This window comes from Neoarius graeffei, chromosome 11, assembly GCF_027579695.1.
Source record: "Neoarius graeffei isolate fNeoGra1 chromosome 11, fNeoGra1.pri, whole genome shotgun sequence".
In the NCBI taxonomy this organism is placed as follows: domain Eukaryota; kingdom Metazoa; phylum Chordata; class Actinopteri; order Siluriformes; family Ariidae; genus Neoarius; species Neoarius graeffei.
The window spans coordinates 39,059,281-39,078,559 of record NC_083579.1 but is presented as its reverse complement, the minus strand read 5'-3'; the positions used below and the strand labels follow the sequence as shown (position 1 = coordinate 39,078,559).

The following is a 19,279-nucleotide window of genomic DNA, read 5'->3' as shown; positions in this document are numbered from 1 at the left end:
TTCTGGTGGAGTCAGAGGAAACCCCACTTAATTTAAGGTTTAACAAGCTTTCTGGCGGCACGGTGGTGTAGTGGTTAGTGCTGTCGCCTCACAGCAAGAAGGTCCTGGGTTCAAGCCCCGGGGCCGGCGAGGGCCTTTCTGTGTGGAGTTTGCATGTTCTCCCCGTGTCCGCGTGGGTTTCCTCCGGGTGCTCCGGTTTCCCCCACAGTCCAAAGACATGCAGGTTAGGTTAACTGGTGACTCTAAATTGACCGTGAGTGAGAATGGTTGTCTGTGTCTGTGTGTCAGCCCTGTGATGACCTGGCGACTTGTCCAGGGTGTACCCCGCCTTTCGCCCATAGTCAGCTGGGATAGGCTCCAGCTTGCCTGCGACCCTGTAGAACAGGATAAAGCGGCTGGAGATAATGAGATGAGATGAGATGAGGAGGTAGTATATACAAGATTAAGACTGGGACACACAGGTCTTAATGCAACATTACAGATATTAGGTAAAAGTCTTTGTCAAGGATGTAGAGTTAAGGAAGATGTTGAACATGTTTTATTTCATTGTAATAAATACAGTTATCAAAGACAGAAATGGTTGGAGCTTGAAGCAGGTTCAGACATTCACAACATACTAAAGGAAGAAGGAATACAGCGAAATAGAATTAAAGCACTAATCATTTATCTTAATGATACAGGTCTAATGAAAAGAATATAATTGTTTTTTTTGTAGCCTAGTAATAGAATCTGTCCAATCCCTTCACACACTCCTGTACAGTAGGTGGCGGTATACACAGATTGTGATAATCTGCCATTAAAAAGAAGAAGAAGAAAACTAGGAAAACAATGGCACCGAACGATTACTGCCGTTTGTGCAAGACAAATATGAGAGAAGCTGGACCCTCCGTATTTGGACATTCAACAGACATGTTTTTGACCAAAAAAACAACGAGCATATCCGAGAGGTTAGCGCTGTTAGGTGTGATTGTAGTCCCGGAGTTGGGGCAATCCAATAGGTGTTGTCAGCATTGCTCCTCGGTTATTAGCAGGCTTGAAAAAGACTTGCCAATATTCAGGCAATGGGAGCAGGACTTCCGAGACAGCAGCGCATCTGAAAGGCAACGCGAGCCCACGCCGTCAAAGACTCCGAGGGATCTAAAGAAGACCTGCCCAAATCCACCGAGTCCAAGTGCAAGGTTTTTCGGAGAAACAGCCCGAGTGTCAGGTGCCAGGTCGTTTGGAGAAACAACCACCCAGGTATCATATTTATCAGTCTGTTCATTAGCATATTAAATGGTATGCATGATAAGTAAGTAAATGATGTGGGGTATAATCATACGAAACTTGTTCTAGACGATCATGCATTTAACTTCTCCGTCTCAGTTGCCATAACACTTAAAGTATTCCAACGTCACCTTATTAACTAAGCATGATTACAGTCCACTATAAACACGGCATACAATGTTTGACCATGTAACGTTTCTAATAGCCTACACATACACTTACTTTAAAGGATATGGGACGTGGATTTTTACCTGGGCATAATTATGTATAAAGGACATAAGAAGTGCCATCTAAATCACTGCAGGGCGTCAAAAATGTGAAAATCATCACATTATTCAAGTTTTTTTTTATATATCAGTGTAAAACAAGGATTCGTTAATGAGCTAGGTGGTCACGTGACCCGTGACGTCACAAACTTTCCAAGGAGCCAGCGCTTGGGAATCTAATGCCGCTTTTCCACTACCAACGCGGCTGAGTCGAGCTGAGCGGGGCTGTTGGAGTTGCATTTCAACTACAACCGCGCTGAACCGTGCTGGCTGGAAGTGGGTGGACACTTTGGGTGGAGTTAGCGAAAGTGGGTGGACGTCACGTGATGTCGTTAAGCAGCGCAAACAGTGACATCAGTGAGCTTTTAAGCGGTAGTCTCACAACCCGAATAGTAAACAATAAACATGGAGGACATGGAGTCGTTAGTGTTGCTGGTCTTGGTGCTGTGGCTTGTTGTCACCGACAACACCAACAGATACTGGCAAGAGCGTATAGATGAGGCGAGGCGCATAAGGCTTCAGAAATTCTCGTAATTTGTAATTCTCCTTCTTCCGGGTTTACGGTGTTTACAGATCCCAGCATGCTCGCGGGGCGTGTGTGGGCATGTGAGGACACTCCTCCTCACCAATCAGTGCACAGGGGAGTGTCTGCTCACGCCCCCAGCCTCACTCGGCTCGCTTTGGCTCGCTTCAGCCCCACTCCAAAACCGTGCGAGTTTTAGGGGCTAAGCAGGGCTGAAGCGAGCTGAGTCGTGCTGTTTTTTGGTAGTCGAAACACGAGCCGTGTCGGGCTGAAGTGAGCTGAAGCGAGCTGAAAAAGGGTAGTGGAAAAGGGCCGTAATGTAAACAGGTTACCGAAATGGACACCATCGACAGTGACATTCCCGATGTTTCACAGAGATGTGAAGTTAGACCCTATCAATTCGAACCGATAGCCGGAAATTCACATGAACATGGATCTTGTCTTTACTCTGACGGGTCAGATGATTCTGAGAGTGAGAGTTCATTCAGTCCCCATGAAACTGAAAGCGGTCGGCTCGATAACACTTCCTGGTAAGTTAAAAACAATTCTGCTCAAAGGCTAATGATCTGTTGAAAGAAGTATTATTTTTGTATCATACATTGAAAGTTCATCATAGATCTAGCTAAAGTCCGTTGCAAGCTAGTTTTTTTTTTTTGCTGATATTTTTTGAGATTGATTGAGATACAATGCTTCCAGAGTCCGAGATGAAAACATTCAAAATGGCGAAACGAGTCAGAATTATGATAATCAATATTGATACACCCAAAATTATAATACTAATCCTTACCTCGGCTTTCAGTCGCTTAGCGCAGAGGTCTTCAACAGGGGGGTCGCGAAATCGCACCGGATCACTCATATCAACAAAAATATTCCTGCCCTGGCCTCAGGGATGCAAACAGTGCGCCTTTCGGCGGATGCCGCTTTTTTCACGGCTGAATCGCGCAGATCCGATTTAAAAAAAAAAAAAAGTGATATTAATTCATGAAGTATAAGGATGAGAAAAAAAACAGTTTAAATCGGGAAGCTGCGCACATTTGTGCAGCCTGGCACAAATGTGCGCAGCTTCCCGATTTAAACTGTTTTTTTTTTTTTTTCCTCATCCTTATACTTCCTGTTTCATGAATTAATATCGCTCAGTACCTGAGTATTAATGTTGAAAGAATCCTCAGTGAAATGGTCCGAACACAGTTTGTGGGAAACAGTAGGTGCAAAGTTTTTTCAACAGGTGTTCTGTAAAGTTATCCTACCTCTTCGATTTGTCCTACCAAGCTTACTGCGCATGCGCGAAGCCTACTGCGCATGCGCAGGTGAGCCCACACTTTCCTCAGCTTCGGGTCCTTGGGGAATGCAAAAAAACTTACTCCAGGGCATTTCCCATTGGAATTATTGCAACCATAAGCAGCACAATACACCATGATGTCCAATGTACTTTAAAGACTATAAAAACAATTTTCTTGTCATCCACTTCTCCATTCATCTACCCGCTTGTGCTGTGCCCGAAAGTTTTTGTGACGTATGATCACGTGACAGCGGCTCTTCCGGTTGCAAAAAATGCATCGGAAGTCGAGCAGAAATGCCATATAATCATCACGAATATAACGATTTTGCTGAATTTAATAGATGATTTTGTATTTGTTGATGCAATTAATTCATATTTTTAATGGAAAGAAACTGATATAGCGTGCTTTTATGTTTCATGTCCCATATCCTTTAAGTGGGTATAAAACTATTTTAATCTTTCCAAGACGCAAAATTTAACATTTTTAAACAAAAATTCCATGACAATCATTTACAAAAGACAAAGCAGTGCAATGTTTAAAAACTGTTGAGAAATCAAGTGTATACTTTCTTTCAGGTTACAATCAAATATCCATCCCAAATACTGACAAGGGTGTGCGATCCTGAGGAAGATCCTATAGTTAAATTCATTGTGCTGAGGAGATGGAAAGAGGCCGCCAGTCACATAATGAAACATCCACACCTGCAAGACGAAGTCAAACATGGAGTCATCAAGTTAATACGCAAAGAATGTGATTTGCTGTGCTCTCCCAAGAATGACTTCTTGCTGTGGAAGTGTACACCGGCCGACCTCAAGTCATTCTCCTTCTACCGTCTAAGAGATGACCTCCATCGGCTTGCCCCCTTTCTACTTTCAATTTTCAATTGCATCAGCAACGACAACAACTTTGCAGGCTGCACAGCCGCAGCCATTGCAATAAGAGGCAGACAGCCCCGCCTGGCAGCGTTATCTTTTTGGATCAACACCATTCTCCAGTACGGCGGAGCCAAGAAGTCTGTCTTCAGTCGACTCAGCCAGTTGTCCATCACCACTTCCCACAGCAGAGCAATTAAGAAACAACAGTTGGCGCTTGACTGTGGGGCAGAGTTCTTACAATTTCAAGGTGGCGTGCAATCTACGGAAACAGAATTGTCTTTTCAGATCGGAACGATTGTGCAAAGCAGCATAGGATTTCCCAGGCTAGGTTTCTGGCTGGGTCCAGGTCGAAACTGTAAGCTGGTTGTAGCAGAATCACGCGAACGAGCTTTTGTCATTGGTTGTTGCGTTACATCTTACCCAGATACTGCAATGCTAATTTCTGATTGGCTATTGTGTAGCCTCTTTCTTTTTTGATTGGCTGGTAAGTTACAGGCTCGATTTAGAACGACAGCGGAGACGCGCTTGTTCCATGGTGAGAGCCCGCGAGAGTTAGAGAAATGTTGGGTGCAGCGGCATATTAAGTTATTTTTCAATGTGAGAAACACCATGTGTGGCGGGAGAGCGTGACAAAAGACCGAAAAGAGTGATTGTCACGCTCAATGCGTGACACTTGAGAGCCCTGCTTTATGTTTAACGAGTACCTTAATTTCTGATCTACTGAGTGGAATATTTAACTGAACCTCCTTTTCTTTGGTTGCCTCTTTTGCCAGCTTGTCTGCTTCCTCACTGTGTGTGTGTGTCTGTGTGTGTACACGCGCGTCGCAGAGCTGCCCACAAGGCAGCCTCTTGGGAATTACGTCACGCAACAACGTACCGTAGTATTCTGTGCAAAGCACCAGTCAATTTAAGTACACCATGAAAAAAACAGTGAAAACCAGACATTTTCATGAATTTATTAAAGTGCTGATGACACGAACATGACTCTATGCAATTTCTCAAATAAACTATACAACATGGCAAGCATGTTAGATTTCTGTTATAATTACGTGAAAAGAAGCTGTTGTTACGCGAATATCCAACTTTTAATTGCACAGCGCAAGAAAACTGGGTCCGTGGCTCGCGGCCATGCTGTGACGTCAGCGGAAGAACACGCTGCGGTTCACTGGCTGTTCTACTCAATGGAAATGGCGCATGAAAACGCCGGTCTACTTGGCAGCTGGCATCACAGTTCTGAACAAAAGAACAACCAAATACTGGTACTTTAAGCAGTGATCATGATGGCATGATTTTATCTGATTTTAAATAAATGAGATTGATAATAATGTGAATGTTCACAACTAGTACATACAAACTCTGCAGCTTCTGATTCAGCAGCTGCGTCATACTCCGCAAAAACATCAGCAAGAACCTACAATATAAATGGAAATGCAATACACTAAGCTCAAATGACTTTTGGAAAGTATAATTTCTAAATTGTTTCTGCATATTCTTGAAGTCGGTCATCGGGGTACTTGCTACCGTTCCCTAATAACGCATGGCAAAGGGTAAAGTGTAGTGTTGCTACGAGTACTTGCTAAAGCCTCCGGTGGAAGATCCTCGATGTGCTGATAAGACATACAGTTCTATATAACACACAAGTGTCACGATAATCACAAAACAGATGCAAATTGTTAAAATACCTAATTTTTAAGCAATCATGTGTTGATCTCTTCCGAATAGAATCTATGATAGCCTACCCTCTTTACCCTTTGCCTCTCGTTGCTAGGCGGCAGTTACATGAAAGCCGCAAGCTTTCACAAGCAAATACATGACTGATATCACGCCGACTTTATGATTACATTTATGATTATCATGAATGTGTACTCTATGATGTGTACTCTGTGAGCGCTCTGGAGCGAGTGACTTCCAAGGTGGCCGCGCAGACCGCAGTGTTACTGTTTTTAGCATCATGTCGGAGCACTCTATAGCTCTACGTACCTTTATCTTATGTCGTTTCTCAACACATGTTCTGACAGTTGGACTGTCTTTGGAGGAGTCGCCTTGTCCCAGGCGACTGCTGGATCCGGCGTAGCTACTAGTAGACCCCCTCCGGAATACTGTAGGCACTGCTGATGGTAGCAACACACGTTTGTGCTGAACTGAACACCCAAGAGATTCTTTTAAGCTGGGAAGGGTGTCAAAACAATCCAAATCGAAGTGTTCAGAGCACAGGACGGATGTTGGTGAGGGCTCCCACTTGTCACGAGTGCGCCTGACTTGCTTCACCCACTTCGCATGCAGCTCGGGATCTCTGGGAAACTTGAATAAACTTACCTCATCCTTGTGGGTTTTGGAGCAAAAGCTGGCAATATAACGCGAAGGCATAATAACTCTCTCTCTCATTTATTTATTTATATATATATATATATGAGTGATTCCATGCTTATGGGTACTGAAATGGGGACATGAACTTATTCACCTAAAACCATTTCTTTTTTTACCATCAGGTCACAAAACATGTAATCTTTAATGAATGATATGTTAAAAGATAACTTTAATTTTCTGAGATGTAATAAAAACATATTTATATGCCAAAGTCAAGCCTATGAGTTCCAAAATGATGTCTGTTACATTACTTCTGTTACGATTGTCCATCTCGCGTCTGTTACAAATTAATTACAATCTAGCTATATACCATGTTAATCTTATTGAAAGAATGTGTATGTTTATTCTGCTACACATGTTTATTAATTATGTTTGCTAAAACATCACCTTCCTAGGTTTCAAAAAGTAATTCTACATTGTTAAAATTGAGAATATATATGTCCACAACACTTCTGTTACGTTCTGACTTTGGCATATAAATATGTTTTTATTACATCTCAGAAAATTAAAGTTATCTTTTAACATATCATTCATTAAAGATTACATGTTTTGTGACCTGATGGTAAAAAAAAGAAATGGTTTTAGGTGAATTTTAAAAAATAAGTTCATGTCCCCATTTCAGTACCCATAAGCGTGGAATCACTCATTTTATATATATATATATATATATATATATATATATATATATATATATATATATATATATATATATAAAATGATAAACTGAACACTTGTCGCATCAACAACAAACTGGTAAGTGAGGAGGAAGATTCTTTCGCTGACGTCATATAGCCCCTCCTCCTCATTCGTCTCCTGGGTGCTGCAGCCCCGTCAAATTTGCCCAAATAGCCGCGTTTTTTATCATAACTTGTAAAATAGGCGCCTTCGTGAATTAATATATGGATCATCGGGAATTACTTTTTATGTTATAAAACATCGCCAAAGATGTCAAAAACGTGTCATCAGCCCTTTAAACCCCACCACCACCCCGGACAGGACGTAAAAAGTGGACATGTCCGGGCAAAAGAGGACGTTTAGTCACCCTGGAGTTATCGGGTCATTCACACTTGTACGTTAATTAATTATGGTAGTGTCGTGTTATCGGCTGTACATACAGATTTGATAAGAATGATCCCAGGAGCTTTTACCGCGTATCAAAGAAACCTGAAGCTCGCCGAAAGCTTTGGATTGCAGCAATTAAGCGTGACAAGTGGGAACCTACTGACAACGACCGTGTTTGCTTTCAACACTTTATATCTGGTAAGACACATGATTTTTGTTTTGCAGTTTAATATTATATTTATATTAGATAAAGTTTCCTCATCAGAAGTAATTTGTTGTGCTCTGACATTGCCTAGATATCAACCAAGAGATGAGTAAAAATGCACGAGCAGCTGATCTGTATGCAGCACACGAGTACGATTTCCGCAAACGCGCTCGCGGCATGTTTATGCACTTTTTTGCAGTATAAATTGACATTAGAAGATTGGTTGAACTTTGCATGATCTAGATTAGATTAGCTAGAACTTCATTGATCCCTTTGGGCGGGTTCCCTCAGGGAAATTAAGATTCCAGCAGCATCATTACAGATAAACAGAGAATAGAAAATGGAGAAAAAACTTCTAGATAAATTAAATTAAGTATTTACATATAAAAAGAATAAGATATGGGGAAGAGAGGAAGGGGGGGGAGGAAAAAAAAAGGGGCCAGCAGGAGAGATATTGCACATTGTCCAGTATCGCTTATTGTTAGGCTAGGCTACTGCTCCTTCCTGTCCTCTGTCCTCCTGTTACCCCTCCTCCCCCCCAGAGAGGAGTTGTACAGTCTGATGGCGTGACGGACAAAGGAGTTTTTAAGTCTGTTTGTCCTGCACTTGGGAAGGAGCATTCTGTCACTGAACAGGCTCCTCTGGTTGCTGATGACGGTGTGCAGAGGGTGACTGGCATCGTCCATGATGTTCAGTATTTTGTCCATAGTCCTCTTCTCTGCCACCGTCACCAGAGAGTCCAGCTTCATGCCGACCACAGAGCCGGCCCGCCTGATCCGTTTGTCCAGCCTGGATGTGTCCTTCTTGGATGTGCTGCCCCCCCAGCACACCACGGTGTAAAACAGGACACTGGCAACCACAGACTGATAGAACATCCACAGGAGTTTCCTGCAGATGTTAAAGGACCGCAGCTTGCTCTGTCCCTTCCTGTATAAGTGATTGGTGTTGCAAGGTCAGTCCAGCTTGCTGTCCAGCCACAGCCCGAGGTACTTGTAGGAATCCACAGCCTCCACCTCGACTCCCTTGATTTGTATTTGAAGATAAATGGCATAGCCTGGATTTAAAACACTGCTTGTGCTTTCTAAATGTAGAACTTGCTTAAGTTTAGTATTGTACTGTATATCTTCGGTGTGTGTGTGTGCGTGAAGCAACAACATTAACTTATGGTTCAAAGATTATATTGTGCCTATATAATCTTTTGTCTTTTTTATTATTAGGCACAAAAAGCAATGATGAAAGCAGTCCAGACTACACTCCATCTGTAAATATGGGTTACCATGCTAAGCAGGTCAACAGCAGTCAGCAGTATGCAAGGTACCAAAGAAATCTTATATCAAGCAATTGTAACCAGCTAAAAATAACGCTGAATATTTAATGCATCAAGAGGCTTTCATTGATTTCTTTTGTGTATATTGAAGGCGTGTCAATCACATACAGGTAGATTTCGCCGAAGGTCAGGCCAGGTGCTTGGATTTGGGTCCCATTTGTCCGTAACTGCATAAGGATCAGGCAAAACTTGGGTGCCACTGTTGTACAGAAGCTTTGCTGCATATCTTTGCTTAGCGAATGAACTTGCATACTGCGATAAATCGCGACGAAAACTAGGTGATGATGCAACTTTGTCGGCCATTGTGAATGGTTCTTGCCAACCAATTTTATGCGCATGCGCAGTATTACGTCACGCTCTAGTTTGGCGAACTTTCCTATTTGAGGTGCTGTTGTTCTAGTGTTGTCTTGCTATAGTCATCTTGTTTAGCTTGTAAAGCAGTTTCAGAGGTTCAGCATTTTGATGATACCATCCCATCATGACCAGTGCTCTATACCACTGTTTTACTATAATATGTACTTGTAAGAGTGTTATTATTCCATTTCAGTATTGACAGTTTATTGAGGTGTTTTTTTTTTTTTTTAATTAGTTCTGGTTATTAAAGCTAGACTGCCTTTTGATTTCATAAAATCGGTGAAATTTAGTTCCCTCTGATATTTGGTCATTGTAATATACATGTTATTTACCAGCTGGGAGGTCCATATCATGAAATACCGTGACCGAGGTCTTGAAAGTACTGAGCGAGGCCCTCTGGGCCAAGGTCAGTATTCAAGGCCAAGGTCACGGTATTTCACCATACGGACCGACTGGTAAATAATATATCTATTTTTTTCTTTCCCAAATTCTAACAGAAAACGAGAGCGCCCGGAAGGGAAAACCAAGCTGAGCCGCCATTGTGAATCCTCATTCACGGCTGTAATGCAAATGGCTTCCTCCTCAGTATACAAGTGCACTTCCATGGCAGGAAAACAACTACATTTTGCTGCCTATGTAGTCCCCTATTTATACAAAACTGAGTCATTCAGGATCCAGCCATGTTTTTGCTCGGCGTTAGCAAGTTAGAGGTTTTTAGCTTTCTCCCGAAATGTTTTATTTTATTTCTTCTTCCTCAGGGTAGTAAAACTCGCTTTCGCTGTGAACACTGTCGTTATCGTTATCCATGATGTAAAATTAATGCTATTCTCCTGAGAAATGCTGGCAAAAATTTATAAGATTTTTGATAATCTTATAAATAAATCTTATTTAAAAAAAAAAAAGATAAATGTTGACAAAAAATGCTACTATGTTTGTTGTTGTGAACAAGCGAGTCTCCAGAGGTCTGTAACTGGGGGTCTGTATCATAGGATACGGACCCGCTCACCAGCCAATCAGAGCACAGGATTTGATGGAAACCGGACCGTGAAAAAAATGTTTTTCTGTGATATCTCTCAAAATATTAGGCCATTCTGTGGCTGGGAAGTTATTTAATTTGAGGGGATTCCCTCACAAATAATGTGCATGAAATCGCTCACTTTGTGCAGTCAAGCAGACAGAGGAAGTCCATGTGCGCATGCACAGGTTTACCACCTTCTTCTTTTGGGTTTTACGGCAGCTGGCATCCAGTGTTGCATTGCATCTACAAGGTTGCCTTGACCGTGCACTGACAGTTACATCGTTCTGTCACTAAACGAACAGCTGATCACACCGAGATGCTCGCTAACCACCGATATTTATTAGTTTGGTCCTGTATGTCCTTTCCTTCGCAACATAACGTCTTTTTCTTCTCACTTTCAGTTACTGTAGTTGATCTTTCACATTTCGTTTGCATCCTCCATTTTCCTCTCCTGTTTCAAATTTGTATCCCACAATGCCTTGCGCGAACGGGGAAAGCCCACCACGTGATGCATGACGTAGTATCTTGAATTGGGTCATGGTGAAGCAGGAAAAAATAGCGGAGAATTTAGGGCTGTGTGGGCCTAAATTCATTAATTGTGCTTTTTTTAAAAAAAAAACTAAAATTGCAAGTCTGTGATTCGAATTCAGTAGCTTTCGGTCCACTGAACAAAAATACAGTGGTGCTTGAAAGTTTGTGAACCCTTCAGAATTTGTTTCTGCATAAATATGACCTAAAACATCAGATTTTCACACAAGTCCTAAAAGTAGATAAAGAGAACCCAGTTAAACAAACGAGACAAAAATAGTATACTTGGTCATTTATTTATTGAGGAAAATAATCCAATATTACATATCTGCGAGTGGAAAAAGCATGTGAACCTTTGCTTTCAGTATCTGGTGTGACCCCCTTGTGCAGCAATAACTGCAACTAAACGTTTCCAGTAACTGTTGGTCAGTCCTGCACACCGGCTTGGAGGAAGTTTAGCCCATTCCTCCATACAGAACAGCTTCAACTCTGGGATGTTGGTGGATTTCCTCACATGAACTGCTCGCTTCAGGTTCTTCAACATTTCGATTGGATTAAGGTCAGGACTTTGACTTGGCCATTCCAAAACATTAACTTTTATTCTTCTTTAACCATTCTTTGGTAGAACGACTTGTGTGCTTAGGGTCGTTGTCTTGCTGCATGACCCACCTTCTCTTGAGATTCAGTTCATGGACATATGTCCTGACATTTTCCTTTAGAATTGGCTGGTATAATTCAGAATTCATTGTTTCATCAATGATGGCAAGCCATCCTGGCCCAGATGCAGCAAAACAGGCCCAAACCATGATATTACCACCACCATGTTTCACAGATGGGATAAGATTCTTATGCTGGAATGCAGGGTTTTTCCTTTCTCCAAACATAATGCTTCTCATTTAAACCAAAAAGTTCTATTTTGGTCTCATCCATCCACAAAACATTTTTCCAATAGCCTTCTGGCTTGTCCACGTGATCTTTAGCAAACTGCAGATGAGCAGCAATGTTCTTTTTGGCGAGCAGTGGCTTTCTCCTTGCAGCCCTGCCACGCACACCATTGTTGTTCAGTGTTCTCCCGATGATGGACTCATGAACATTAACATTAGTCAATGTGAGAGAGGCCTTCAGTTGCTTAGAAGTTACCCTGAGGTCCTTTGTGACCTTGCCGACTATTGCACGCCTTGCTCTTGGAGTGATCTTTGTTGGTTGACCACTCCTGGGGAGGGTAACAATGGTCTTGAATTTCCTCCATTTGTACACAATCTGTCTGTGGATTGGTGGAGTCCAAACTCTTTAGAGATGGTTTTATAACCTTTTCCAGCCTGATGAGCATCAACAACGCTTTTTCTGAGCTCCTCAGAAATCTCCTTTGTTTGTGCCGTGATACACTTCCACAAACGTGTGTTGTGAAGATCAGACTTTGATAGATCCCTGTTCTTTAAATAAAACAGGGTGCCCACTCACACCTGATTGTCATCCCATTGATTGAAAACACCTGACTCTAATTTCACCTTCAAATTAACTGCTAATCCTAGAGGTTCACATACTTCTGCCACTCACAGATATGTAATATTGGATCATTTTCCTCAATAAATAAATGACCAAGTATAATATTCAGTGTTTCCCCTAGAAAATGTTTGAAGGTGCGGTGGCAAAACCTGCACTCAGACATCCCACCCTAGTACGAGGATAAAAACAGCCAACAGCACAGAAGGCTATACATAGATTAATCCATCGGTCATGACTTTAGCCCACAACATGCCAGCACATAACTGCGCAGAATAAAATGCTAAAACAGCCAACAGTACCCAACAAAAGCACCTCGGTAGTAGGCTAACTCAACTTAAACAACTTGCTTGTATCAGTACCAATGCAGTGTAGAAACATTGAAAACAGAGGAAGCAGTGCACTCGGCGGTGCTAATAGAAGTAACCAATGACTTACCCTTAAAACTTCCCAAAGGCCTGCCTGCGTCCGTCATTGGCCTGCATGAACTCCTTTGCGATGGCTGTCATGTCAGTTTGTTCCAGAATGTCACGGTGAATATGGCAGTTCATCAAGTCATTCAGTCTCTTTTGTGTCATTGTGGATCGGAGGTATGATTTCAGTCGACGAAGTGTGGAAAACGAACGCTCTGCTGATGCCGAGGGCACGAAGGCCAAAAGCCAGGGCACCGAGGCCATAAAATAAAACAATGATTTTAAGTTCATGTCTGTAACGAATTTAATTTAAGGACTAATGACTCTTCTGAGGAAGATTGGAGTCCCGGTCAAAACTATCAAGCAGGTAAAGAAACATCTACAATATTATGTCTGAAGATAAGAAAATATTGAACACATCTAAACTTATCAATCCATCACTCACTTCAAAAATTGTAAAACTTAAACCTGTATCCTCCCATAATTTTTGTTCAATTGACACCGAATGTGCAAGAGCATCTTCAGACTGTACTACTACGCAGATTTTTGATTAATCAAAATTGAGCCTGGAGTACATCAAAATGTTTGACTGTAAATGGAACATATACTCGCATGCAGGCTACTGATTAACCCATAAGAGCCCAGACCGATTTCTCAATCAAGGAAAATTATTGAGGAAATAAAATGAACTAAATAGGCGACAAAGAAAACATCTCTGACCTGCTATTTTAAAAAATAAAACTTTCATGTCTCAAGATCTGAAATATTAAATTGCAAATTTGCAGAACACTGCAACACTATTACACTGTTAACCCGAAAGTTCATTCTATGCAAACAGTTTGAGTAAATACCACTTTTAAAGATTAGTTTTATTGCATTACTTAAACAGTATGAGTATATGAAGAGTATATGAGACAGTCATTGGGTGCACTCATTTTTGAAATTTAAACAAACTAAAACTATCATGTTTTACTTCAGGCCACAGTGCTGCCCTGCTGTGATTGGCTCAAAACTCAAGACAAGTTGAGCTGACGGCTACAGAGGAAGTTGCGCCATTTTCTAATTTATACAGAGCAATTTAAGGTCTTTGCACTTTTGACAGCAAGCTAATTAGCATGTTAGCGGCTACAGTCGAGTCGGTACTCAGCACGTTAAAAGTGGGTCAACGTTGTAACGACATAACGTTACTGTACAAGCAATGCTTATTTAACGGTAACAAACTTAAGCCCTATATTTTGAAACTCCTCTCTTATTCATTCATTAATTTATCACACAGTCTTACCTCAGCCAACTTCTTCCCTCCTTCTGTGAAAATTCAACGTCAGACGCGGACACAAGTGGGCGGGGGATGCGTTTGATCCAAGTCTCCTGATTGGCTGGTGGTAGATTGGTGGGCGGGGGATGCGTTTGATTAAGTCTCCTGATTGGCTGGTGATAGATTGGTGTCATTATAGCGCGTCGGAGTGGTTCATGCTAGGCTCGAGTCCGCTCAACGTCAAAAAATATTGGTTTAGCCTATTTTTTTTTTAAATAGGACTGCCTTGGGGTGCTACGGAATTCCTGAAGGTGCGGCGGCAAAACTCAAGGTGCGGCGGCCCGCCGCAGCCAATTGTACATAGCAGAAACCCTGATTTTTGTCTCATTTGTTTAACTGGATTCTCTTTATCTACTTTTAGGACTTGTGTGAAAATCTGATGATGTTTTAGGTCATGTAACTGGGTGTCAGGGAAAATTCTTTTTATGACCGACACTTGACAAATCTGAAAGGCAGTCTACCTTTAAATGCTATGATATTCGGTGAGAACACCAGTATTGCTATTACAAGAGATTTTGTCAAGTATTGAAAGTTCCAGTTTTCACTGGTGACATGTTGGTCAACATAATGCAGGTACATGTTTGCTGAAAATCCAGACAGATTCTGTTTCATATATTTTATGAGTGGTAATGTACATAATATAAAAAGACTGCGCACAAGTGCAGAAAAAATTTTGGGCACAAAGTTTCTCTTTGGCACATCCTATTTTTCTGCTTCTCCATGCAGGTGATTTCAAATTTTTTTTTGCAGAGCTTACAGAAACAAACTATTCCTTTTTTTACTTTTAGCTAAACAAACTATTTTCAGTTTTTGCTAAACAATCTATCTTTTTTTTTTTTGGAAAAACCCCAAAACCATACCCTCCTGTAGTCTTCAATACTGCAAGGTACTCCATTGGCATAATACATCAATCTACAGGTATTTATTTACATTCCAGGCAAGACAAATTCATCAACAACCCTCAGCTCAGGGAGTCCCTTGGCTTCACCCAGAAACGAAAGTTCCAGCTGGTGCGTGGTGCTGTGCCTGAAATACTGAAACCTACTCGGGCTACTGTAGACAGTGATGTCGCAGGTCAGAGAGGTCGCTCATCTGCTTGTGTCAAGCTACAGGTGGCAAGGGTAGGACATTTTCTTGTTTATGATTGAAATATTCCTTATGATCATCATCTGGTGTTCAGTTTCTCCACCATGATGCGCATGTTTCTCAGCAATGCATCACCTGTACACATGGTACAGTAAACTATAAGTCTATTTGATCTATTCTTTTTGCTTCTTGAATGAGCACAATTAATTTTTTGAATGCTTGAAAATCATGACAAACAGGCTTGAACAGCAGGTAGGTACTCTTGGGTAGCTGGGAAAATATTTTATTTTAGCCTTCAGGTCATAAAGTAAGTAGAGTAGATCTACACTAGCACTGTTCTGGTACACTGTTGCAGTCTAGTGACTACTTTCCACTACAGTTGTTGACACTAAGCGACACATGTCTGTTCCACACTGCTTTTGGGAGGTTGGCATTTGGTAGGCAATTATCGAATTGGAACAAAAACAATAATTTTATCTTGGCCTGAGTTATGACTTATTGACAGGAATTACTATTATACTAACAGTTATGTCAGTGAAAGATTCTAACAGCTGGTATTTGTAATTAATAATGTAAACAAAACCAGGTGGTCTGTTACAATCATCTCTCCACCATGTCCACTTGTCAGCTTGCCTAGATCTGAGTGGCAGTCACTCACCTCATTGTGGTTGTCAATGTGATGGTCCTGGTACAGCTCAAACCAGTAGGGCTCTATCCCGAGCCCTACATTCTCCTTCATCCCCATCATACAAGACCGCCCACGTTTTCAGCCATATTCTGTCGGCATGCCTTCCAGGCAGGGGTTCCCCAATCTACATCACTTCCGGTTTGGGCCGTTCTCAGCAGAAGGGAAGGGAATTCCAGGCATCGCTTCGTGGCGGGAGGTTTAAATGTTTTACTTTGAGTTTTCATTTCCACACCTTGCGATTATATCGAAAATTGAAAGTTTGTGTTAAAATCATCTATAAAATGACACTGAGGAGACTTGTTCATGTCAGTATCACTTTCAATTAGATAGCCTAACCCACCCTCCAGGCCAATGGGTGGCAGCGATGCACCAATTTGTTTGCTAACCACCAATAAACCTCAAAGAAGAAGAAAATGACCCCATCATAACTGTGGGTTTGTTTTCGTGGGCAATTCTTCAGCAGAGGCCGAAATTATTAAGATTGCCTTAACTTGTTAGCTCAGTGATATTGCTAAAGTATGGAATCCAAGGCAAAATGTACTGAAAACCATATTTAAAAATCATCACCCCAATTCTAGCAATTTCGCTTCAGAGAAATCTTGGTTTGAATTTTAAGAAATGAAAGTTCTTTTTTTTTTCTGACGTAATTCCGTTCCTGACTTTTCCTTCCTCATAAAAGATTTTACGTTCAAAGTTAAACATAAAAAAGCCATAGCCAATTTTTCTAGGATCAAAAGATATTCCATACAGTGTGAAATTTTTATTTTATACCATTATCTTGAGGGGCGGCACGGTGGTGTAGTGGTTAGCGCTGTCGCCTCACAGCAAGAAGGTCTGGGTTCGAGCCCCGTGGCCGGCGAGGGCCTTTCTGTGCGGAGTTTGCATGTTCTCCCCGTGTCCGCGTGGGTTTCCTCCGGGTGCTCCGGTTTCCCCCACAGTCCAAAGACATGCAGGTTAGGTTAACTGGTGACTCTAAATTGACCGTAGGTGTGAATGTGAGTGTGAATGGTTGTCTGTGTCAGCCCTGTGATGACCTGGCGACTTGTCCAGGGTGTACCCCGCCTTTCGCCCGTAGTCAGCTGGGATAGGCTCCAGCTTGCCTGCGACCCTGTAGAACAGGATAAAGCGGCTAGAGATAATGAGATGAGATGAGACCATTATCTTGAGGACTGCAACTAAAAAAAAAAAAACAGTTACCGCATTTTTGCTATGAATGTAATGAGTCAGTTCGGCTTAACCAAGCTAGAGTTCACGCGCATGCACATTGTTGCCCTTGTATGGCAGAAATGAAAACTGGTGGTCAGTTGCTGTGTTGTAGGATGCACAAACCAATTTGTGAAAGGAGGCAATATAAAGTTCTTTCGCTTTCCCTGTGGGAAAGGACACCGACGGGCATGGATTAGAGCTTTAAACAGGAAGAATTTTGTACCTAAAGAACATAACAGGGTATGCAGTGCCCATTTTGTAAGTGGTTGGCCAGACTTTGTGAACCCTGAAAACATCGACTATGCACCTTCAGTATTTACTTACAAAGAAAATTGTCACCCCATTGCAGCAAAAGAGATCTGAAGGAGCAACTGGACGAAATATATTGAAGGTAAGCTCCTACTGTCGCTATTTAAAAACATTTCAGAGGATACAAATAAATTGTAGAGCTGATAATCTACATGGGTACTCTTCATTGTTGTTTTTCATGTATACAGGTAATGAGGTATTAGCCATGTAGCGTACAGTGTATTAATATTAGTACAACATACACGACATACAGGCTGTAGATACTAGTATCGTATTATCTTCACGCTCTTTATTATTGGTTGGAACAAACTAGTAGGCCTGTTTAATAAACTTGGCAACAGTGTGGACTGCTGAACATTGGCATTTCTATTTACATCTTAAGGCAACCCCATACAGGGCATTAGACTGTCATTTATTTTGCATGTTTGACATAAAATAATGTTTGTCTGTGTTTCTAGCTTTGCTGTTAATCAGTTTTTCATTCATATTTGATAAATGTATGAAGTTAATATTCTGTTTTAAATACATACCGGGATTCATACGAAATACCAGAAATAGTTTAAATGCTGGAACAAGAAAATCAGCCTCATCAGTGGTCACTAAGTTACAGTATGTGCTCAGCTGCTACAGATGTTCAGTACTACAGCTGTTAAATCCACAGGACTTATTGAAATATGGACATGATGATTTGTTACAGACTTTTGAAACAGCAGCTACCTTGCAGAGGGACGATGTGGAGAAACCGTTACAAACTTCAGTGCATTTCCATGATTACTTTCAGCCTCTGTAAGTGTTCTGGGTCTATTAAAGATATTAGAATGCCATGCTTAAGATGGTGCCACTTTATCCTTGGCGATGAAGTGAAAGCAAAATGGGTGAATCGGTGGATGAGGCTACTATTTCTGGTGTAACTTGTACTTCATCCTGTATTATGGAAAGGGAACTTTACAAGAGTAGCAGCTCTTAAAATGTGTGATTTTAAATATTCAAATTTATAGTGAAACACTTTGGTAATGTCTTACTGGGTTTCTGTTGAACTGTGTTCATTTGAGTGGACCAGTAGGCTGAGTTCAAGCACTGTGTTAACGTGTTTCTTTTTCCTCAGGGAAGAGGAAACCAACAGCACTGGCATTGGTGTCGTATCAGAGACCAATCAAGAGATGCAGATAAATTTCACTTGTGTAGAGCACACAGATGTTCGCTGTCCCAGTGAAGCTGAAAAGCAGGATACAGGTATAGAAGTTAATGTTTGCTAGGTTACTGTTTGCATGTATTCAAACTGTATGGCTATGGTAGAACTATTCGGATGTAGCAGAGAACAAAAGCATTAGTGACCTAAGAATCACTTATGAAATCGGTGTTGCCTGTTGCAATTAGTAATGAAGCAGCGTCAGCACCCTCTTTTTTTGCATCTTCATTGCAAAAGACGCAGGATATTGTATAGTCATTAATGTTGAGAGAGAAACAGACAGACATACCAGTAACCTGTTGCGACAAAATGACCATTTCCATATGTAGGCTTGTATATAGCGATCTCTTTCAGGAGCTTCGGAGTAACTTAAGAGCTCTGGGTTTCCTCCATTTACACAGTTGTGATGTACAGCTTGTGTCTCCGGGGTTCTGAAATGTATTTTAAGTGAATTAGTATTTCATAACATCTAAGCATTTCTAAGTTAAAATTGTAACTG

General features: G+C 41.4%; 1 protein-coding gene across 8 annotated transcripts in view; it reads left to right on the top strand.

Annotated features, from left to right (window-relative positions):
- The first annotated feature begins 816 nt into the window (after positions 1-816).
- The window catches only part of LOC132894265 (uncharacterized), a 46,096-nt gene continuing 27,633 nt past the window's right edge, over positions 817-19,279 (top strand). For 7 of the 8 annotated variants that reach the window (XM_060933866.1, XM_060933868.1, XM_060933871.1 and 4 more), the window contains exons 1-7: positions 817-1,239; positions 3,911-4,457; positions 9,062-9,158; positions 15,240-15,423; positions 17,632-17,673; positions 18,289-18,377; positions 18,697-18,824. In XM_060933866.1, coding sequence (XP_060789849.1) covers positions 829-1,239; positions 3,911-4,457; positions 9,062-9,158; positions 15,240-15,423; positions 17,632-17,673; positions 18,289-18,377; positions 18,697-18,824 — 1,498 coding nt within the window. In that variant the 5' untranslated portion in view covers positions 817-828. Of the gene's footprint in view, positions 1,240-3,910; positions 4,458-7,306; positions 7,838-9,061; positions 9,159-15,239; positions 15,424-17,631; positions 17,674-18,288; positions 18,378-18,696; positions 18,825-19,279 lie in introns of those variants that run through there. The other variant, XM_060933867.1, reaches the window with a different exon arrangement.